This window comes from Carcharhinus amblyrhynchos, chromosome 8 (genome assembly GCF_965287045.1).
Source record: "Carcharhinus amblyrhynchos chromosome 8, sCarAmb.v2.hapA, whole genome shotgun sequence".
NCBI lineage: Eukaryota > Metazoa > Chordata > Chondrichthyes > Carcharhiniformes > Carcharhinidae > Carcharhinus > Carcharhinus amblyrhynchos.
In genome coordinates this window covers 72,941,063-72,965,359 of record NC_137331.1, presented here as the reverse complement: position 1 = coordinate 72,965,359, position 24,297 = coordinate 72,941,063, and the positions used below count along the sequence as shown (strand labels likewise).

The window sequence follows — 24,297 nt, the reverse complement described above, 5'->3', positions numbered from 1 at the left end:
GACCTTGTTGATCCTTAAGAGACCCTACTCTCTCCCTTGTTACTCTTCTGTCCTTTATGTATTTGTAGAAGCTCATTGAATTCTTCTTTGCCTTTTCTGCCAAAACAATCTTGTGTCCCCTTTGCCCTCCTGGTTTCTCTCTTAACTCTAGTCCTACACCCTCTATACTCTTCAACGGATTCACTTGATCCCAGCTACCTATGCATGCCATGTGTCTTTTTCTTCTTCTCGACCAGGGTCTCAATATCCTCATCCAGGGCCTCATCCAGGATTCCCTACTTCTGCCAGCCTTGCCCTTCACTCTAAGAAGAATGTGTTTACCCTGAACCCTGGTTAACACACTTTTGAAAGCCTGTCACTTACCAGACGTCCCTTTGTCTTCCTATAGACTCCCCCAATTAACTTTTGAAAGTCCCTACCTGATACCATCAAAATTGGCCTTGCCCCAATTTACAATTTTAACTTTTGGGCCAGACTTATTATTCTTCATAGCTTTCTTAAAATTAATAGAATTATGGTCACTGATCCCAAAGTGATCCCCCACCAACACTTCTGTCACATGCCCTTTCTTACTTCCTAAGGGAAGGTCAAGTTTTGTCCCCTCTCCAGTTGGGCCATCTACATACTGAATGAGAAATTCCTCCTGAATACACTCAACAAATTGCTCTCCATCCAACCGTCTAATAATATGGCTGTCCCGGTCAATATTGGGAAAGTTAAAATCTCCAACTATTACCACCCTTTTTTTGGTGCTTTCTGTAATCTCTTACATACTTGCTTTCCAATTTCATCTTAGATATATATTTATTGAGGCTTATACATTATTGTGGCTGTTTTGGTTTTGTTTGTAATTGATAAAAGTTCTTGCTAATTTTCTTACTATACATGTAACTATATTCTTAATTAAACTTTGTTTGGTAAAAGCTCTCGAGTGGTCATTTGAATCATACCTGAAGTGAAACATATCATGCTCATCCTAGTAAAATTCAAGGTGCACAACTAATGATTCAGGCAGGCCCCATTAAAGTTTCTGACTTGAACCATAATGATGCTTTGCATTTATTGTTGGAGGTGAGAATTGCAGGAACAGGGGTTTAAGATAGTTTGCAGTGGGGAGTAGAAGCCAGAGGTTACCTTGCATTCCAGGAATATGTAATTATGATTTTACTTTTCTTAAAGACAACTGTTTTCAAAGGTACATTTATTTCTTTTTTCAATCCTTGAAATTGAGTTATAAAGCCTTTAGGACATATGCAAAGACAACCTGACATCTTTCTGCATTTATTCAAAGCTTGTCAGACTTGCATCTCTAGAGCTGGCTACAAAGTCACTAAAATTCATAGGCATCTCCAGGGGATAGCTACAAAGAGTCACTAAAATTCAAAGGCATCTCCTGGGATAGCCTTTGGATCTTTGAAAAGGTTTTTAAAAAACCTTTGGCTTCTAAGTGGACAGGAAACAAGATAGAACATCAAAGGAGTTCAATAAAATTAATTTCCTTGCGTATTTAAAATAATGACTTACTGAAAATTAACATGGCAACTATCTTTGTTTTTTTTAAACTGTCTAAAAGAGGCTGTAAGAAGCCATTTTGAAGGCAGTATGTGGAGAATCCACAAATCCTCAAGAGTCAATTCCAGCCCATCGCTAAACTAATCTAAGTATGTGAAAGCTGTTTCCCTCTGATACAGGAGTCACAGAGTATAGACTCTGGAATAGTTAATGAAGATTCGAAGGTAGCAAATGCAACCCCATCATTTAAAAGGGAGGGAGAGAAAATGAAGAATTGCAACCTATTTGCTTTTCTTTGGTGTAAGGAAAATGATAAAATCTATTATAAAGGATGTGATAAATGTGATTATAATGACCTGATTGGGCACAGTCAACATGGATTCATGTCTGACAAACCTGTTGGAGTTTTCTAAGGCTGTCACTAACAGAATTGCTAAAGGAAAGTTGGTGGATGTAATATACTTGGATCATCAGAAGGCTTTTGATAAAATTCCACCAAAGGAGGTTGATTAGCAAAATTAAAACGTGGGTTTGGAGATAATATGCAAAGAGAAAACAGTCTTCCCTGCTGCTGTCAGACTTTTGAATGGACCTACCTTGCATTTAGTTGATCTTTCTCTACACCCTAGCTATGACAGTAACACTACATTCTGCACTCTCTTGTTCTGTTCTCTATGAATGATATGCTTTGTATAGCGCGCAAGAAACAATACTTTTCACAGTACAATGCATCTAACAATAATAAATCAAATCAAATGGATCATTCTCACTGGCAGGCTTTGATTAATGGGGTACCACAGGGATCAGTACATAGATCCTGGTTGTTCACAATATATATCAGTGATTTGGACGTGGGGTCAAATGTAATATTTCCACATTCACAGATGACACAAGCTAGGTGGGAATGTGTGTTGCAAGGAGGATGCAAACAGCTTCAAGAGGATTTGGCAAGACTTAGAGAATGGGCAAGAACATGATAGACGGAATACAATGTGGGAAAATGTGAGGTTATCAACTTTGGTAGGAGGAACAGATGTACAGAGTATTTCTTAAATGGTGAGAGATTAAAATGTGTAGATGAACAAAGGGACCGGAGTGTTTTTGTCAATAAGTCACTGAAACCTAACATGTAGGTGCAATTCAGAAGGTTAATGGTATGTTAGCCTTTATCACAAGAAGATATAAGTATAGGAGTAGCAAAATCTTGCTTCAATTGTATCCAACTTTGGTTAGGCCTCATCTGGAGTACTGTGTGCAGTTTTTGGGTCCCTTACCTTAGGAAGGATATTATTGCCATCGAGGGAGTGCAACAAAGGTTCAGCAAACTCATTTCTGGGATGTTGGGGCTGTTTATGAAGAGAAGTTGGGCAACCAGATCTGTATGCTAGAGTTTTGAAGCATGAGGTGATTTCATTGAAATCTACAAAATACTTAAAGGACTAGACAGGGTAGGTGAAGATAAATTGTTTCCCCTTGTTGGGGAGTCTAGACAGCAAGAAGTCTCACAACATCGGATTAAAGTGCAACAGGTAGCAAAAGCCACTAGCTTTTGGAGTGCTTGCTGCCCTTTTGTCAGGTGAGTGGGAGTGCTATTCACAAACAGGGCATATAAAGACACAAACTCAATTTACAAAATAATGATTGGAATACAAGTCTTAACAGGTAATCAAGTCTTAAAGGTACAAACAATGTGAGTGGAGAGAGCGTTAAGCACAGGTTAAAAAGATGTGTACTGTCTCCAGACAGGTCAGTTACTGAGGTTTTGCAAGTCCAGGTAAGTTGTGGGGGTTACAGATTGTGTAACATGAACCCAAGATGCCGGGTGAGGCCATCCTCATGTGCGCAGAACCTGGCTATCAGATTCTGCTCAGCAACTCTGCTCTGTCATGTGTCATGAAGGTAGCCTTGGAGAACACTTTCATAATGAACAATCACTGAAACAACTATATGGCAACTATTAAAATCAGTCTCCAAGTATTTTTTCTCCTTTATTTGCATTTTAATCCTTGTATCGACATTTTAGTTAACTTTATCACTTTTCTTAAATAATTTTCAGTAATTTTGTAATAAACTATTCTTTATCTTGTTTAAGGTTAAAACTTGACAGTTGGGTTATATTTAAATTGAATCACTTGCAAATTAAAAGGGGGCTACATATAAAGAGACAAACGTTCTCAACTCACAGACCACTTTGAGGAAACACCTTTTACTTGGTCATGGCAGCAAGGGTGAGAGAGAGAGTAATGGGTTGATTGGTCACTAGGACATCAAAGGTGGAGACAAGGATGAGTTGAGTAAATCAACAGAAGTATGCAGAAATGTTGTTAAGAAAGCTATATTTTTTATATTGCTTTCTTCACAGGCTCAATCTTAACCTGTGTTTCTCTTGTATTTGAAATTTGCTGTCCCTTTATTTTTAGCCAATTAACACAAAATGAAATGTGACTGTTACATGGAAGAAACTGCAAGCAGGCAAACTTTTTAATATAAATGTGTTCCTTTTTCAACTCTATATACAGATATAAGAAATAATTATGATGACATAGAAACAGTCCTAACAATTTCCCCTTCTCTGGCAGGTGTCTGGTGCTGAACCATTCACAACCTTGGTGTTATTATTGAGGTCAAAAATTAGCTTTCTCATATCTGCTTTGTCACCAAAGTCTGTTTTCACTTCCATTATACTGCTCAACTCCACACCCTATCCCAGCACACCTGTCACTGAAATCCTCATCCAGGCCTTTGCCACCTCTTGTCTCATCTATTTCAATACCCTCCTGGACAATTTCCATTGTTTCCTTGATAAATGTCAACACACCCAAAACTCCGCCGCTTCGATCTCACACTAAATTTGTTCACCTCTAGTGGATGTATTTCCAATTTGACAATTTCTATAAAAATTTTCATCCTTGGTTTCAGATTCCTCCACAGCCTCTCTGTAGTCCCGGTCAACTGTACAACTCCTTGAGATCACTGTTGATCAAATTCTGACCTCTTGAGTGAACCTCATTTTAATCGCTCTATTGTGGGCAGCCATTCCTTCAGCTACCAAAGCCCTAAGATCAGGAACTCCTCTTTAGGCTTCTTTGCCTTTCCACCTCTCTCTCTTCATTTAATAAGCTCCTTCAAACCTAACCCTTTGACCAAACTTTTGGCCATTTGTCCTAATGGATCAGTGTCAAATTTAAGTGGATAATTGCCATGTGAAGAGGCATAGGATGCTTTACTCCTTTAAAGGCAGGATACAGATGCAAGTTATTATTGATAATAAGGTAACCTACCTTGCAGGTGAGCAGAAATTCCATTATTATGCTGACTTAATAGTTGCACCTTGGCCATTATGCTTCTGGTTGTGGTTCCTATATAAAAATACAATAATGTTTCCTTTTAAAAAATCACTTGAAGAACATGCGTCTGGGACTGGTAGATACATTTTGGGGGTGGAAGGTAGGGGCTGGGGAGGGGCGGGGGGGGGGAAGAGATAGTAAATATTCCACGGAGTGATAGATGGGTTGGATGGAGTCTGATAAATGGCTGGGGAGGGTGGTAGATGGGTCAGTGGCAGGGGCTGGTTGTGGTGTTCACTTCAGTTACACTAGCTCATCAGTGAGTTAGACTAGGTATTAACCAACATAATGTGCATGATTTTCCTGGCACACTGTGCTGCTCAAATAGAAATACACAATTGTAAATTGAATACAATATTCAAAACCTAATTTGAATCTCATTAGTGAGCATGGGACGGTATCATCCAGGCTCATTGATGTTTCCGAGCCCCCGAGGGGAGGTTCCCACCAGCATGAATTGAAGCTAGTCCCCAGCAATGGGGACTAGGCATGATGGCCTCGCTGGTTAGGGCAGGGGCCATTAAGGCCCCCCTGGGAGATCAGGGATAGGGAGTGCCCTGGGACAGGAAGTACCCATTGGGCAGTGCCAAGGGGATGGGGCCTGCAAGACAGGGCCTTCTAGGGAGCTGCTGCAGTCTGGGGCAGGCCAATCAGTAGAGATGGGGGGGACCACTGTGCACTGTGATCGGTGACACAGGAAGTAGGGAGGGTGCAGTCTGGGCTGACCATGGCAGGGAGGGGGGTGGTGATGTGGCGATTCGAGGGGAGAGGGGGCAGTGATCAGGTGGGGAAGCCAACGGGAGGTCAGCAATGTGGGGCCAGTGCATAGTGGTGGCCTCTCAGTCGGAATTAGACCTCAGCCCCCAACTGCTGGTGTAAATCCCCCAGCAGACTCTGAAGCACAAGAGTGCCGTAAATTCAACTAACTAAGTTCACTCAAAAAACAGACAGCAAAATCTCCCGTTTTCCCACCCATTGGGCACTCTTTTTGGAGGAAGGATCAGTTGCATGAAGATCAGTTGTTTAAATTTCACAGGCAATTACAGCACACTGCTAGGGCTTTTGCAGTTCCTGACATGCTTGAGTCCAGTTTCTGTCATCCTGGACACCAGTGGATTCAGGTCTATATGTTTACCTCTCTCCCTAAACAAAACAACAATTTCATCATGAAAACATTATGGCAGGAACATGTTTTCCCTCCAAATATTTATCCAATTCTCCTTGAATGATACCACTGAATCTACATCCAACACCTTTTTCAAACAATACACCCCAAATCACAACAGCTTGCTGTCTTTAAAAAAAGTTTCTTCATGCTGCCTCTGGTTCGTTTGTCAATTACCTTAAATCAATGCCCTTTGGTAATTGACACTCTCCAATAAGAAATTCTGAAGAAACTTATTTACACAAAGAGTGCTAAGAGCATGGGGGAATAATACCCCAGCTAGAAGTAGTTGAGGGATAGCTGCACTCCTGGGAAAGTGTTGAAATAGAGGGAGTGTTGATGGGGTTAGGTGAAGCCGGCTGGGAGGGAGGCTCAGAAACACCAGCATGGACCCAAAGATGTGTCCCTGGGCCGTGCACTCGAGGTGCCGATCACTGTACTGCCAAAGGCACAAATCCCGAAAAACTGTCCACCCTGGAGAAGACCATTATTAATTCAAGCGATGGTAAAGGGAAAAGTATGGGAAATAAATCAATTAATTAAAGAATTAACTCAAATGATGAATTATTGTTATAACTAAGCTGATTGTTGCTATGCTACCGATACTCACAGCACCCATCCCTGGCCCTATCTGTCAGCGGTCAAACGGCGCTGTCACTCCGGCTGCTGAAACCTTCCAATGTTTTGGGTTGGGAGCGGACACTTGCCTGGGTAACCAGGCAGCGACGGTTACCCGGGCGACGGCGGTCACCAGGACAACAGCGGTAACCAGGGCAGCGCCGGTAACCAGGCGACGGCGGTCACCAGGCAACGTCCGTCACGCCAGGCAGCGGCCATGAGTAGGCTTCAGGGTGCCCGCCTCCCAGTCGACTGGGCGATCTTCCCCAGCCGAGCGAGCGCCAGCAAATGGCACCAGAGGGATTCTGCGGACATGGACCCCGCGTCCTCTTGTCTTCAACTCCTCCCAGTGATAATAAAAACAAACAGCGACTCATCGGAGGAGAGAAAGACTCGCGAGAGGCGATGCGAGTGGGGGAGAGGTGGCGGCGTGCGTGACCTTTGAGTGGGCCGGCGCCGGGCAGGCTGGGTATTGTATTGTTTGGGGAGGGGGGAAGCTGTCAGCTGGAGGGTGCAGGCTGCAGGAGGGAGGGGGGGGGGGGGAGTCTGTGTACTACTGTATCTGCTAGTGGGATTGTTGTCTTCCAGTGTGTAGTCCTTTACTGTTTGAGTTCCCCCCCACCACCACCGCCCATACCCCCCCCCCCTTTCTAAAAATAAACAATTATATGTTCTGAGTGAAAAAGGAAAAAAAAGAATGAAAGACAAAAGGAAAAAGAAGGACCGCACTTGGGCTGAGGCGGCCCGTTTGGTATGCCTTTTTTTTCTTCTTTTTGTTTTTTTAAATCAAATCCAGGTCAGGTCAGAGCCAAGCGGATGCAGCAACTGCTGTTGTCTGCCTTAGGGCTTTGTTTACTGAGGGGTGCATCTATACAAAATTGGGCTCTTGTTTTGTAAAGTTTTTTTGGGGGGTCATTTTGCAAAGGATCTGATGGGAATAATTTTAAGACAAACTAATCTCAGTGGTGTGTTAGTAGGTTCCAGTTATAGATGTCTTTTATAAAAGAATGTAAACAATAAATTGTTGGTAATCTCAAAACCTCGTCTACAGTGTGTACACTTGATTACAATTTTAGTTTATTGAACTGTATGATTAAATAGCAAAACATCAATTTTAAGTCGTAAGAACAGCTCTTTTTTGCACAATATTTGCTTTACCAATACTACAGTTGTTTCTGGGAGGAAATATCCTGCTAGCGCATTGCCACTGAAAAACTTCTCATGTCACTTAACGCTGCCTTGCTACCATGTTTACATCACACTAACATAGAACACAGCAGTTGCAATAAAGTTTTAAACCCAAACATTCAAGGATAGGAACAAATATAAAGTATCTTGAGCATTATTTAAAAATTTCTCTAATTTGATACAGCCATAAATTAAATGTAATTTGGGTTTGGTACAATTCTTGGTAGCTACAGCCTTCCTACACAAAAGAGGATCGTGATGTGGCATTAAATGGCAATTTTACTTAAACATAACTCGAATGGAAAAAAATAAAATTGCAGAAACCCAGAGGTTAGGAGGGAAGCATACTGTTGAATTGAGTAGAGGGAGCTTGTACCTCCATATCTTTTTTTACATCTGACCTGATGGCACCAGGTACCCTAAATTAAACAATTGTCTATTAACCAGCCCCATCACCATTTGCCTTTATAAACACAAAAATTAACAGACAAAAAATAATTGTCTTAAATTTTAGCTGTATATAAATTCCCCTTCAATTATTGTTGTATATAGATATTGGATTGTAAAATTGCATGTAAGATTTGTGAAGGAAACTCAAGAAAAAGTAACATTGGATTTCATATTCTGCAGGACTGATTTTTTTAAGCTTTGCACTTTAAATATATATCACATTTCATTTTAAGATTAAAATTTGAAAATAAAAAATGACATTTACAAAGCAATGGTGAAGTTTGGAATGGTTTCAGACTTATTTAGAATGATGTGGACTCTTATCTTTCATTTAAATTGTATTGCTCAGATCATGTTGTATAAAGCTCCGAGAACTGATCCAGATGAAATGGAAAGAGATTAAGTTGAAATACAGTATTAGAGGAGTTGCCAGATTGGAAGCTGAAGCTTGCTTGGTATGAGTTTACTTGATATTCTTCAATTGAGATTTAAAGAATGCCATGAAGTTGACGAAGAAATATTGAGACAGGGAGGAGAGAATGTGAGGCCATAGTGAGTGATAGATGAGCAAGCACGATAGTTATACTGATGACAAAGGGAGAGTCTTCTCAGGAAAAGGACAATGGAGGAAAGAGGTCAAGGTTTTTACTCTTTATATTTTAAATTCAATGGCTTTAACGTTATTAGGGTGTGGTTTTTTTTAATTTTAGATGTGAAATGGCTGCAGCGTTAAATGACTTCTCTGTGCATTCTTGAATCTCTCCACCCCCATATGCGAATATATTACAGTCGGGAAACAATTGTGGGCCTGATTTGGACTTGATCGAACACAAGTGTTCCAAAGATGTATGCACAAAAAAAAGCATCTTTTCTTAGATCCACTTTTAAGGTTCCAATACAGTTTTGGTGTGCAGATGACTTCATAAATTGCTTGAGCGGCACTGTGATCTTTATAAACTGTTACAGCCTCAGAGGCTGGGAAAATTTATTTGTGGTGTTTAGAAATTGGCATGTGGACTATCTGAGTATATTGTTCATTGTCTACATTGTTGTAGGTGATGGTAGCCATTATTGAAATTAAAAATACAGTATATTAAGTCTGACTTTTATCCCTCTATTTAAACACTTCCTGATTACAGTTATTTCTTTTAGATTTTGTAAAGTATGTAGATGAAGTTTGTAAGTTACTAAATCAGCAAGGAAGCTCACTAATTGCCATTTTCTACTCTGACTACTTTGATACCATACCTGCTTCAGAGTGGTGCTAGTTAATGCTAGTGAGTTAAAATACCAGGTTAGCAGTGCTGTGATGCAGAAAAGTAGAATTTGAGGCTTTGCCATTTAATCAGAGATGTAAAACTCTGCTTGAAGTCCGAGTGATGTTTATGAAGCTAATGAAGAGTCAATTCCTTGTTAGCTTATTATTAAAAACAAATAGATTGCCATTATGAGAGGCATGGACAGAGCGGATAGTCAGAAGCTTTTTCCCAGGGTGAAAGAGGGGACACAGGTACTAGGGGGCACAGGTTTAAGGTGTGAGGGGCAAAGTTTAAAGGAGATGTACAAGGCAGATTTTTTACACAGAGGGTGGTGGGTGCCTGGAACACGTTGCCGGGGGAGATAGTGGAAGCAGATATGATAGTGACTTTTAAGGGGCATCTTGACAAAAAAAATGAATAGGATGGGAATGGAGGGATATGATCTCCGGAAGGGTAAGGGGTTTTAGTTAAGTTGGGTAGCATAGTCGGTGCAGGCTTGGAGGGCCAAAGGGCCTGTTCACGTGCTGTAATTTTCTTTGTTCTTTGTTCTAATGTTTTTAATTTTTGAATATAAAGCTATTAGCAGGTCAGAAGACGTAGAAATTTATTGCCACATTCAATAAACTCCAAACCAAATTGCTACCACACAGGTAGCATTTTAGTTGACATGATCTAAGACTGCGTGCACTCTTCTCTTTTTGGATACAGTTCTTTTGCCAAAATTCAGATAAAGAAGGTATACATTGACAGAACTGGATGTACACCATTGTATTGTTGGAGTTTAACCAGCAAAACATGCTTAACCATCAGCATACAGCACTCTAAATGACCATTTGTAAAAACTATTTAGTTTCATTAATACAAATTTGAAATTCCCAGCCCAGGTTCAAAATGTGAAGGGACATTGCTTTAATTCAAGACTGTACATTTGTGTATGGACCATGATTTTCAGCAACTTTATCAGCTGCTTACTCTGTTGGTCACTTGTCTTGAAACCATGAAGGCAACACACTATTTAGACTCCTGCTACAGCTATATGTCTGTCCTACAATTACAGATTTCCCCACTTCTAATATGCACTTCTTCCAATATGAAGAGCGAAGCCAACTGGTCCTTGAATTTCACATTCTCGGTGATGCAAATGATACAACAAAACATTTGTATGATGCCGTTAATATAATATGGCCACTCAAAGTGCTGCATATGATCATTATAAAACTGAGTATGACACTAAGTCACGTAAGAAGATATTATGTCAGATAACCAAGAGCTTGGGCAAAGAGGTTTTTTGAAGTGTCTTAACGGAGACAAAGAAGACCAAGGTGTAGGGAGAGTATTCCAGAGCTTAGGGTATAGGCAACTGAAGACTTGGAGAAGCAATTAAAATTGAGGTTGCAGTGTGGAGCAACTAAACTTGGGGTACACAAGAGGCCTGAATCAGAACTAGATACCTCATAAAGTTGTGGGCTTGGAGGAGGTTACAGAGATAGGAGAGGACCAGGCCGTGGAAAGTATTTAAAGAACAGGATGAGAATTTTTAAATTGACGTTGTTGCACTGGATACCATTGTCGGTCAACAAAACAAGATTGAATGGCATTTGGTGCGAATTAGGACATGAATAGTAGAGTTTGGTAACAAGTGCATTCGATTAGTCAAACTTGGAAGTAACAAAGACATAGACGGGGGTTTCAATAGCAGAAGAGCTGAGGCAGGGGCAGAGTTTGGTGATGTTACAGAGGTGAAAATAGACAGTCTTGGTGATATTGCGATTGAAAGCTCACTTCAGGAATAAATGTCACACCAAGATTGTGAACAGTTTAGTTCAGCCCTTAGGCACTTCCCAGAGAGAGGAATGGAATCAGTGATGAGGGAGGATCCGTGAGCAATGACTTCAGTCTTCCCAGTACTTGATTGGAGGAGATTTCTGCCCATTCAGTACTGGATGTGGAATAAACCGTCTGACAATTTAGAGATAGTGGAAGGCTCAAAGAGGTGATGGTGAGGTAGAGCTGGTTATCATCAATGTATGTTTAAGTTTATTTATGCATCATAGGTCGGCTTACATTAACACTGCAATAATGTTACTGTGAAAATCCTCTAGTCGCCACACTGTGGCACCTGTTCGAGTACACTGAGGGAGAGTTTAACATGGCCAGTGCAACTAACCAGCACATCTTTTGGACTGTGGGAAGAAACTGAAACACCTGGAGCAAACCAACGCAGACACTGGGAGAACATGCAGACACTGCACAGACAGTAACTGAATCAAACCCAAGTCCCTGTTGCTGTGAGGTAGCAGTGTTAACCACTATGCCACCGTGCCATCCTACGTGTGGAAACAGACATGTTTGGCTGATGTTGCGAAGGGCAGCGTGCAGATGTGAAATAGCAGGAGATCAAGGACAGTTCTTTAGCAGGTTACTAGAGGTAACTGGGAATGGGAAGAAACGCCTTTGATTTTGATTCTCGAGCCACTGTAAGGAAGATAGGAATGGAAGTAGGTGAATGTGTGTTCGCAAAGGCCGCAGGCAAGTCAAGGAGCGGAAGTTACCTTTTGGCACAGTCATATGGAATGTCATTTGTGACTTTGATAAGAACTGTTTCAGTATTATGCCGGGGCAGAAACCTGATTGGTCGTATTCAAGCACAGAGTTCCAGGAAAATATGGGCACCAGTTTGGGAGGTGACAACGCATGCAAGGACATGTTGAAGGATAGGATGTGAATGGGTCATGTTTCCTTATCCATTGTTTGTTAACAGATGGTTAAAGAAACTGAAACCCCTCTCCAAGCTGTTCCCCAGTTCCAACCAGTGCTCACAGTTAAAACAAAATAAAAGGCAGCAATGAAAATGATGGAATCCATTGTAATTCTGAATCTCTTTCACTAAATGATTTCTAAATTTCCCCAGCGGTAATTTCTATTTTTATAGGTTTCAATTCGGTGACATTTTGTTTCTTTCTGCCCACCTTATCTACATTAAAATCTTTTACAACATTACCTCCCAAAAGGAAATGTGTCTTTGACAGTTTACATCACTGAGTTGTATTTTCTCTCGTACAGATGATCACCTTTATTACTGCACATAGGAAGTTAATATCATGTATCTGGACGTTCGGTTGGATCAATTTCTACCCTGTGTCTTTGACTAATGCCATGGGAAATCTGCTAGAATACACATTATATTTATTTGATACTGTATTCTAACTAATTTTATAAGGAAGTCAAATAGTTGACTTGAATTTCATGTTCTAAAACTGAGCATTACTTACTTGTGTTTTATATCCCCTTCCTTATTGTTTGCAGAAGTTCGCTGGCCTCTCTCTTTTTCAGAGATTCTGGGTCAGATGACCACTTTATCAGTTCTAGGTCAAATGTATTGATTGATAAAGAACTGCTTCCCATGCCAGGTCACTCCACTCACACACCCAAAACAATAACCAGGGCTATGTAGTTACTTAAATAATTGTTCATTTCAGAAAACTGCACATCATATCCAAACAAATTACACAACATATTAATTTTGGTTTGCTTTTTAACCCCTGATCTAAGATGGCAAAATCAATGTCACTAACATTAAGCTAAAACTTAAGCTTAAAACATTAAGTAAAATACTGCAGATGCTAGGAATTGTAAAGAAAAACACAATGGACAAAATCTTACCAAAATATGGCAGTGTGTTTTTTCTGGCGAGAAAACCATTGTGTTTCTCCCCAAAGAAGTTGGTTTTCTCTCCAGATTCTACCACACTGTGCCAAAACATAAATAAAGGGAATGTGATTCATGCTGTCATAGGGATTCACACCAGCAAAACCTGGCTGCTCAGAGATAAGGGCACTCCAGTCAGAACTCCAATAAACCTCTCCCCACACAACTACTGTGGCCTCAGGGGCTCCCCCGTCCCCCCATCTCGCAAGCATTCATTCCAAAACAGCTCCCTCAATCATCGTCCCTTCTTTCTTCCCCCTGCCCCCCACACACATACACACACACACGCACACACACACAGTTAAAGCCATCAACCTCACAATGCTAACTTGTGCCAAGAGCTGTGCCGAAGGGACAATATCAGGCCTTTGCCTGCTCATGTCCCTTGCTCCTGGAGGTCATACTTCTCTTTGGGCTCCCTGGTGAGACCCCCAAGACAGCTTCACATCTGTGTGTACCTGTTAATGGTGTCAATATATGGCGGGGGTCAAGATGTGACAGGAAAGTGGCAGGTTAATAATATTGAAATCCGTGCTAATGCATGCAAAGCAGGATCATGTGCCTCACTGATAAGGAGAGGGGAAGATCCAAAATTGTGTTCTCGCCACCGAGAACTGCAAATTCTGGCTCTTGAGCCCCCGCTGGCAACCTCACAGATGGCGAATGTGGGTTCAAGATTTCGCACGATGTGCTGGAAAAGCTCAACAGCCCAGGCAGCACTTGTAGAGAAAGAAAAACAGAGTTAATACTTCAGTATTAAGGAAGTGGTGTCCTGCTGAAGGTGCTATCTTTTGGCTGAGACATTAAAAATGTGTCTATTCGACTGCATGTAAAAGATTCTCTGGCACTATTCAAAGGACAGGAGAGTTATCCTCATTGTCCTGGCCAATAGTTAACCCTCAATCAACATCACAAAAAAGCAGATTGTCATTTGGGTGGAGGTGAGTGTGAGTCTGCCATACACCTGCTCTGTATTCTTCCTTGCTGTCATCACCACACACCAACACATACATGCACCCACACATTCCACCCACTGGAGGTGGGCGGAGGTAATGTTTTCACTTCAGTTAATCTGCAAGCTACATACCTCAAGATTTCAGCAAAACTTGGTATTCAGAGTACAACCCAAGGAAGAAATTTTGCGTGACGATCTAGATCCAGATCCTGCAATTTCATAAAGGATCTGTTAACACTGGGCAATAGGGAGCATTGACTTTGTTATGATGATGTTGGTTGTTTTATTTAGAACACGTATGACCTGCTGACCGGATGTGGCCTCAAAGCACTTCTATGTGGCCCCCCCGAGGCAGTTTCAAAATTCCTGTTGGGAATCCAGTTGGGTCTCCCAGTTGGGTTTGAAACCAAGATTCTCCTCCAGAGGTAATTTCTCCTCAGTGTTTGCTGCTGAAAAGCTGACTAGTGAGTGTATCAGCAGCAAATAAGGAGCAAAACATTGGTGGTGTAGTCAACAGTGTGCTAAATGCTGTTGTGAGAGACAAGTAAAGGTATGTCGGGGCTGGAGTCCAGGACCCCAAACTGGCAAGGCTGGAACTTGGGATGACAAATTGTGGCAGGGCTGGAGCCGTGGGAGCCAAACTGGCAGGGTTGGAACCCAGAAACCCAAACTGCGGAAAGGCTGGACCACAGGAGGGCCAACTAAGTTTAAACTTATCTATTAGTGTCACAAGTAGGCTTACATTAACACTGCAATGAAGTTGCTGTGAAATCTCCTAGTCGCCACACTTGGGTGCTTGTTTGGACACACTGAGGGAGAATTTAGCATGACTGGTGTACCTATCCGGCATTGCTTCTGGATTGTGGAAGGAAGCTGGAGCACATAGAGACAAGGAGAATGTGCAGACTCCACCCAGACAGTGACCCAAACCAGGAATGGAACCCGGGTCTCTGGTGCTTTCTATAATGTTTGAAATGATACTTGAAACTTGTACATCCGATGTGCTACGTGTAATTTTACAAGATGTAAATTTTTAACTGTGCCACCGTGCTGCAGTTGGGCTGGAGCCCAGGGAGCCAAACTATGGCGGGGCTGGAGCCCAGGGTTGGGGGAGAGCTGGGGGAAAGCAATCTGTGATGGTGATAGAGCCTGGGGTTCAAGCACAGCAGGACCAGGGCGGGCAAGGTCTTGGTGGGCCAGGAAGGGCAAAGTCTAATCCAGCTAAAAGAAGTTTAAATGTTGTCATTTTGGTAGGATTGAGGAGGAGATGGTGACTGAGTGTGTGTGTGTGTGTGTGTGTGTGACAGCGTATTTGTGTGTAAGAGTGAGTGACTTGCATATGTGTGTGCACGTGGGAGTGATGTGGGGAAGTCTGTTGCTCGATAGGTGTGTGTGTGGGAGTGAGTGAGTCACTGAGATTGATGACTGTGAGGGTTTGTGCATGGGTGTGAATAATTGAGTGGTGGGGTGAGTGAGTGGAGATGAGTGTGAGTCTGACTTATGCCTAGTCTGTATTCTCCCTTGCCCTCACCACCACACACCAACACATACATGCACCTACACAATCCCAGTCACATATACTGACATTCCAACACTCTAGTTGTTTTTATTGCTTTCTCTTTTTTAATTCATTGCTATGTTCATTGCTAAAATATTGCTTTACACTTGATCAGCAATTTTTTTTTCCTTAACACTTCAATCTTTTTCAAAACTATGTTTATTGTTGTGCCAAACCAGGGGTGCAATTCTCCCAAAAATGTTCTAAGTACTGGATTCAGGAAAAATGGTGTAATTCACAATTGTTTCTTAAGTGGGAGTTCAGGCTCGAATCTCCCCACTCTGTGCAATGCAGAGGTCACAATCATGAATATCATTAGAAGATCGGGGAGTGGGGCCTATTCACACTGGAGCCTGACAGTTCCGGAACTCTGCACATGCGGAACTCTGACCCGATCTGTCAGCCTCCTGTTTGCTAGCCAACTCGATTGCTGGCCAGTGTGGGACTCCCGCAGTGCTGCCCCCTCCGCCCCATCCCCATAGCCCAACCATGGCCTCCATGACCATTCCTGAGCCAGCACCGCGCCCCCCCCCTCCCCCACTCCCCCCCCTCCCCCGCAGCCTACCCCAATCATTGTCCTCCCTGCAGCCTCAAATGATTCCAGTGCAGAGTGGTAGCGGGGCCCCACTCCTTGGTACTGCCTCTAAGCCCAACCCCTTTGGCACTGCCCAATGCCTGGTGGGCAATGCCAAGGTGCCCCCTGGGCATGGGCACTCTGCCCTTTGGATAGTGCTAGGGATTACAAGCTGGCACTGCCAGGATGCCCATGTCTGGGGGCAACAACTCCTGCTGCCTGACCCCCCCAGGGGCCCCAAATGCCCCCCTTCACTCCAGCGGGATCTCCTGCTGGTTATCCGAAAGTGGGGAGCTACTCTAAACCCCGCCGGAAGGAAATTGCACTTCTGGGGTGGAAGATGCTATTGGGCCTGGAGAATTCAGTCCCAGACCCAATAATCATATTTAAAATAGATTCAAATAAGATCAGAATCATGTACCTGTGTTCCCTCTGGTTTTCAGCGTCGTCCCAACCGCGCCAGATATCCATCACTGGGAGATGCACGTGCATTGGGAACGTATGCACAAATCCCATGAATGGGCACACATGCGAATCTCCTGGCCTGACCTGCCAAAAAAATTAGCAGATTGGCAAGGGAGAACCTATCTCCCCACCTCCTCTCCCCTGCCCCCAACATATTTCTGAAGTTTGCTCATCGGCCACTTCTGTGAGAAAAATATGCAGCCCCTACCTGAGTGAAAATGTCTGGAATTTTAGCGTCCCACCCACCACAGGAATTGGAGCAGGCAAGGGACGGAGCATGGACAGATTCATTGACGTTGGGTGGGATTTTGCAGTTTCGAGACAAGCAAGGCCGTAAAACCCCATCCAAGATTGGATAAGCCTAATTTGGATGTTGTTGACTGTTTTAGAATATTCTGGATGTCTCCACTGCTGTGGTGAAATTTGTAACCAGATTTTTCAGAACAGGTTGTTGGAAGTGGATTGGCCTGAGGCTTCCTCAGTGAGATCAAAGCTCCTAAGAAAAGGTATTTATTTTTTCAGTGTTGCAATTAGAGCATCAACTAGGCAGGGGAAAGACTCAGGAAAGAGCTGTGTAACTGTAATAATGTTGAGTTAACACAGCATAGCAGAGGTATGTGTTCTACTGAGTGGCCTCTTCTCTTGTTATTACTGTTTTATTGTTTGTTGCTGTTTGTACACAAATTGGCTGCCACATTTCCAACATTACAGCACTTCAAAAGTACATAATTGGCTGTAAAGTGCTTTGGAATGTATATTATTTATGAAAACACTATATAAACACAAATCTTTATTTTCTCTCTCCAAAGACACTACCATACCTGCTGGGTACTTAGAGTATGTTCTGTTTTGATTTGATGTTAAACTAAATAATAGTTTAAGATGTCTGACTTTCATCACACACTTGTTTATTGTGACATTCTAAGTTCTGAACTACAAATTTGAAATCTGCGGAAGGGATAAAAGTTGCAACATAATTTGAACACAATTCCTCTGCATAAAATTCCTTAGGGAAAGTATATTTGGCCTAACTCTCTCTCATCAGATATGAATATTAACAAATATTCCATTGTTAATGGTGTCACACTTTCAGCTATAAATGAGTAAAATCAAAAGTCGAAACTACATGCTGAAAATCTGAAATGCAAAGCAGATCAGGCAGCATATGTAAAGGTTAGAAGAATGTAAAGTTAAAAGACAGGATTTATGACATTACAGTTGTACACCCCCTTTATTAGAACTGAAGGGTACACACTCAACATAATGACCTATCTTTTTTTACAAATGTTTAATGATTTGTTTTATATTTTCTTTTTTGTTACAAACATTTAATTCATTGACTTGGTAGTTTTAACTCTTCTATTTTAGGGCAACAGAATGGAAAAGATGGAATCAAAGTCAGCAGCTTTAAATTTGTGGAAAGAATATATCCACTTAGTGACAAATCCTGCTATAAATATTCCATTTGCTTCTGCACTAGTACAGCCCAGAAGAATAGATCTAATGATGATGGGCTAGTCTGTGTCCAAACCCAAGCTCTACAAAGAAATGTGGCTAGAACGTCACTTCCATGTAAGTTCTTTGGTAACAGATGTGAAGAGCCACTGCAGAAATACAAGAGCTGTTACAAATGTCATAGTCATAGAAGTTTACAGCACAAAAACAGGCCCTTTGGCTCAACTTGTCCACGACACCCTTATTTTCTTAAAATCCCTAAGCTAATCCCAATTGCCCACGTGGCCCATATCCCTCTATACCCATCATACGCATGTAACTATCTAAATGCTTTTTAAAAAATAAAATTGTACTTGCCTCTACTATTATCTCTGGCAGCTTGTTCCAGGCACTCACTACCCTCAGTGTGGAAAAATTGCACCTCTGGACACTTTTGTATCTCTCCCCTCTCACCTTAAACCTGTGCCATCTAGTTTTGGACTCCTCCACCTTTGGGAAAAGATATTGACTATCTACCTTGGCTATGCCCATCATTATTTTATAGACTTCGAGAAGGTCACCCCTCAGCCTCCTATGCTCCAGAGAAAAAAGTCCCAGTCTATTCAACCTCTCCTTATAACTCAATCCATGAAGTCCCAGTAACATCCCAGTATATCTTTTCTGCACTCTTTCTAGTTTAATAATATCCTTTCTATAATAGAGTGACCAGAATTGCACACAGTATTCCAAGTGTGGTCTTACCAATGTCTTATGCAACTTCAACAAGACGTCCCAACTCCTGTATTCAGTGTTCTGACCGATGAAACCAAGCATGCCGAATGCTTTCATCACTCTGTCCACCTGTAACTCCACTTTCAGGGAGCTATGAACATGTACCCTTAGATCTCTTTGTTCTGAAACTCTCCCCAGTTGCCTACCATTAACTGAGTAAGTCCTGCCCTAGTTCAATCTACCAAAATTTATTACCTTGCATTTGTCTAAATTAAACTCCATCTGCCATTTGTCAGCCCACTGGCCCAGTTGATCAAGATCCAGCTATAATTGGAGATAACCTTCCTCACTGTCCACCATGCCACCAATCTTAGTGGCAACTGCAAACTTACTAACCATGCCCCCTATATTCTCGTCCAAATCATTAATGTAAATGACAAATAACAGTGGGCCCAGCACTGATCCCTGAGGCACACTGCTGGTCACAGGCCTCCAGTTTGAAAAACAACTCTCTACAATCACCCCCTGGCTTGTCAAAAACAGTAAGAAGTCTCACAACACCAGGTTAAAGTCCAAAAAGTTTATTTGGTAGTAAACACCACTAGCTTTCGGAACGCTGTTCCTTTGTCAGGTGAGTGGAAAGTTCTGATCCCAAACTCTCCACTCACCTGACAAAGGAACAGCATTCCAAAAGCTAGTGGTGTTTACTACCAAATAAACCTGTTAGACTTTAACCAGGTGTTGTGAGACTTCTTACTGTGTTTACCCCAGTCCAATGCCGGCATCTCCACATTCTGTCAAAAAGCCAATTTTGTATCCATTTAGATACCTCACCTGGATCCTGTGAGATCTAATTTTATGCAACAAAGTTTATGTCCCACAACTTTTTTTCAGTTAATTGTTGTATAATTTTGTAGATATTTATCCTGCCTGTTCAATTCACATAAAATGTTATTCCTTGGGACATCCTTGTGCATCAGGTTTAGTCTCACTGGCTCACAGTTGCTGCACTCGATTTTCCCAAATCTTTTGGTGTTCTCAACTACCATCAGGGACAAGTTCTATGATTTATCTCCTTTTATTCCACATTTCCTGCATCTATAGTATTTTGCTTCAATATCTGTTGTTTATCTACTTTGAAAAGGTTGATACCATTTTACATCCAATCCTTTTGTCACTGATCCTTTTATGTTAGTTCAACTTGACATTAAATTGATAACCAGAACATTTATAAAATGGCTTATGTGTGAAATAGACATATAGCACTGCCCTGGTTGTGTTAGTGGACAAAGCTGAAGCATTGCAAAGAACTTTCCTGCATTTAACCCATTAAGAAATTGCATAATTTCAAAAACAGCAACATAATAGTCATTTAATTTCTTTGTCAGAAATAATATTCCTTTATCTAACCCATTAATACTGAGGACCCATTAAAAATCCCTGGAGGACGCTATTCTTCACGCCTCCTAAATCAGAGTACAATAACTTTATCAATACCCTCTGTCCCATATCTGTGAACTAATTGCTGACCTTCTGTAACAAGATTACCTCCAATTGTTTGTGCACTGATTTTTGTGAATAATACCATGTGTGGAATATTATCATGTGCCTTCTAAAAGTCGTCTGGAATGCTAATCCATCCATCATGTTAGTAACCTTATGAAAAATTCAGCTAGATTTTCAGATAATATACCTATCACAAATCCACGTTTCTCTGTTAACTGATTTTTGTCCAAGGGTCTCACACCTTGTGGTGACACATTCTAACACGTCTATTGTTGGTGTTAAACTGACAAGGTTGAAAATTACCCAATTTATCTCCCCCATTTTAAACACTGGGGTGACTGACGTTGGAATTTTCCAATCCAGTGGCATAATCCCTAAGTCATAGAATCCCTACAGTATAGAAGGAGACCATTTGGCTCATCAAATGTAGAGATCTTAGGAAAATTACGACTGTTGTATCTGTAATCCGTGGTGTTGTTCACAATTAATCTGTGACTTGGAGTATGGTATCTAATGTTCATTGTTTGCCCTTTATTTTATTACAATACATTTATTAAAGCAATAAAAAAAGACTGAATCAAGTTAAAGTGGTAGATATTTTAGCATTTTTTGGAAAAAAACAGTCACGTAGATATATTTGTTACACTTTTTTTTCTTTCTGAAACATCGTATTCTCAATTATTAACGTGATTAACCTCCCACACAAGTTAGCGACAAGTTAATACACCTGGAATTCTACTACTAGTTTCCAATAATGAGCATTTTGAACAGATGGACATTCATCATGATCCCGGGCCTGGTTGACTGACTTTAGCTTCAATGTCCAAGTTCAGCATCTAAATGCCATGTAATCATCCCCATCTGTCTCTGCTGCAAATATTAGTGTCCCCCCCCACCAACCAAAAATACAAAATAAAATCCAAACAACAGCTATTATTTGGGAATTTTTATTTAAGAGCTTAAGTTTCATAAAGTGATGGGTTTTGTTTTGTTACTCACGCCTCTGATTTTTGTAAATACTTTGCATGGCTTTCATGTGACACTGCTTGAAACAGTATACTTTGGATATTGTATTTCCGTGGGAGGAGATTGAAAACACAACTTCAAGATACAGCCTTTTTATACATAAAATTTGGCCACAGCATCTGAAAATCCCAACACTCAAGGCTGTAATGAAATCTCCAGCTCACACCCAGTGCCCGAGAAAGAATACTGTGTGAGTGTATCAGACTTGCATTAAACAACCAACATGATGGGTGATTTTAATGACCACCCGCACCGCCCAAGAGTGTTAATTTGTTGTGTGCTTTATGTCATAAATGAAAGCATTCCAAAGAATGTTTTTAATTGGATCATTTTGCAATCATCATTGGTTCCAGGTTGCTGATCTGGAAAAAGAAAGAGCAATTGTTTGGCTAGTTGTTCTGCGCTTCTGGAAGCTTTTTTTAATCTGCCCAGCCAATGCACTTGGTTATTGTAGGAGCATAGGATATCTATTCATTTATCAAATGCTTTGATTTAGTGAATAGAAGATATGTGTTAATCAGTATGGTTAATTTAGCATAGTAGCTATCTGGACCAACCTTAGGCCGGAAACTTCCAACCTCATCCGCGGCTGGGATTCTCCGGTGCCACTGAAATGAATGGAGTTTTGGCTGAATGCCAAATTCTCCATTTTCACTGACAGCAGTGGCAAGGCAAATGAGATTGGAGACTTCTGCCCTTATTGTTTGGATGTACAGATTTATAATATCTTTGAGGTACAATGCTGTGATTGCATACTAAAAACAAAAGTTGCAGTTAAAGAAATAAATCAAAGGAACAGCTAGTTTGTGAGACAAAATTTGAACATCTGTTGGGTGGATAGTATTTTCTTAAACTTTTGAAGGTAGTTAACAATCCTGATTTACTTATTAACAAAAGTGTGATACATGACTGTGTTGAAGCTAGCACCTGTCAATTGTCCAATGAACAATTGGCAATCTTCCTAGAGGAAGGTAATTGGTAAGTCTTTGGGGTTAAGGTGATTCCAAGAAAAAAAGACTTGATGTATGAAGATTCAAACATACTCCACTCACCACTGATGTGGAGATGCTGGCATCTAGCATTTAGTCTAAACTAAAGTCCAACAGACTCATCTGATAAAGGAGCAGTGCTCCAAAAGCATGCAATTCCAAATAAACCTCTTGGACTTTAACCTGGTGTTGTGAGACTTCTTACTCTACTCACCACTGGCAAGTTTGATAGATTTAATATCCAAGCCGGACATATCTACAATGTTCCAAAGCATTGCTAATAATTAATCTGCCATCCAGCCTGTCTCAGCAGCAAGAGTCTGGAGTGATAGGCCTATTACTCAGAACTGAAGATTTTCCTAATTGTTTCCAGATAATCCTTATCTCATTGAGACGTATAAGATGATGAATGGGACGGATAGGATAGAGGTGGAGAGACTCTTCCCACTCAAAAAAGACAGTAGGACTAGGGGGCACAGCCTCAAGATAAAAGGGGGGCGGTTTAGAACGGAGTTGAGGAGGAACTTCTTCACTCAAAGGGTGGTGAATCTCTGGAATTCTCTGCCTGTTGAAGTGGTGGAGGCTGCCTTGCTAAATATTTTTAAGACACGGGTTGATGGGTTTTTGATAAGAGAGGGGATTAAGGGTTATGGGGAGAGGGCGGGAAAGTGGAACTGAGCAGCGACAGATCAGCCATGATCTTATTGAATGGCGGGGCAGGCTCGAAGGGCTGGATGGCCTACTCCTGCTCCTATTTCTTATGTTCTTATGTTCTTATGTTTCTAATTGGAAAGAAACAATGAGAGTCTTAGAGCATTCTGTTCTGGTAAATTGTTCAGTGTTGTTTGGGTAAACACTTGGAATCCCTAAAACTTGCTTGATCTTTATTTGCTTCCAAGTTCTCTGGAGCAAAGTGAAGAATTCTGGCTATCTAAAACTATTTACAAGGGGAGAATTACATTCCATCATGGACAAAGAGAAACTCTATGGGTGAATTTTTCTGTTCTGCCCGGCATGGACATCGTAGCAGGTGAGGGGCGGACCATGGAAAGATTCATTGACCTCAGGCGGGATTTTACAGTTTTAGGGCCAGCCCGGCTGGAAAATCGCACCTAAATGTGTATATTCTGAGTGGCATGATTTAAGATGACTTAAGTAGTAAAGATTATGGATATGAGTTTTGATGCATGATGGGCAACCAGTTGCCGAAAAAGATAACATCTTTTCAAAGAGGAACAAGTGAATTACAAGTATATGAGTGGTAAAACAAATTGTAGTCTGAGAATCATTCAATTTGAACTTTGTACTTCAGGCAGATGACCTGATCTTTTCATACAATTTTGCATATGATAGTCATCTTATAAATAAAAGATCAAAAAAAGTTATAGGTGCAAATTAAAAGCAACCAGTTAATATCATCTTGGGTATTCTGAGTTGATTGGAAAAATTGGTCGTCTAAGGATACTCTAGCTGGAAGCAAATCTTATTGCAAAAATCTACTGCTAGCTATAAAAGGCAGTATACAGCAGCCAAGGTAAATTACTAGAAAATCCACTTTCCCAGTAAATTTTCAGGTCACTTAAGTTGCTGATTTAAAAAAATATTGGTTTAAAATTAAATGATTGAATTCTGATGGCAATATTTGACAAACAGGCACAAAAACAGAATCATCTGCAGGTGGTGGACAGAAACCTTAATGGAAATGATAATTCAGAAGTAATTGTTAGCCCAGAATTTCCTCTGAACAGCTTTTGCACCAGTGTCATATCAATGAAAGTGCAGCAGAAATCCCAAAAGATGAAGTTATGGTG

General features: G+C 41.2%; 1 protein-coding gene across 4 annotated transcripts in view; it reads right to left on the bottom strand.

Annotated features, from left to right (window-relative positions):
• ccdc178 (coiled-coil domain containing 178) overlaps nt 1–6,754 on the bottom strand; it is a 298,679-nt gene extending 291,925 nt beyond the window's left edge. For 3 of the 4 annotated variants that reach the window (XM_080194266.1, XM_080194267.1, XM_080194269.1), the window contains exons 1-2: nt 6,635–6,754; nt 4,794–4,871 (exon numbers count right to left, since the gene is read on the bottom strand). In XM_080194266.1, the coding sequence (XP_080050392.1) occupies nt 4,794–4,851 (58 nt within the window). In that variant the 5' untranslated portion in view covers nt 4,852–4,871; nt 6,635–6,754. Of the gene's footprint in view, nt 1–4,793; nt 4,872–6,634 lie in introns of those variants that run through there. The other variant, XM_080194268.1, reaches the window with a different exon arrangement.
• Nucleotides 6,755–24,297: the final 17,543 nt, after the last annotated feature.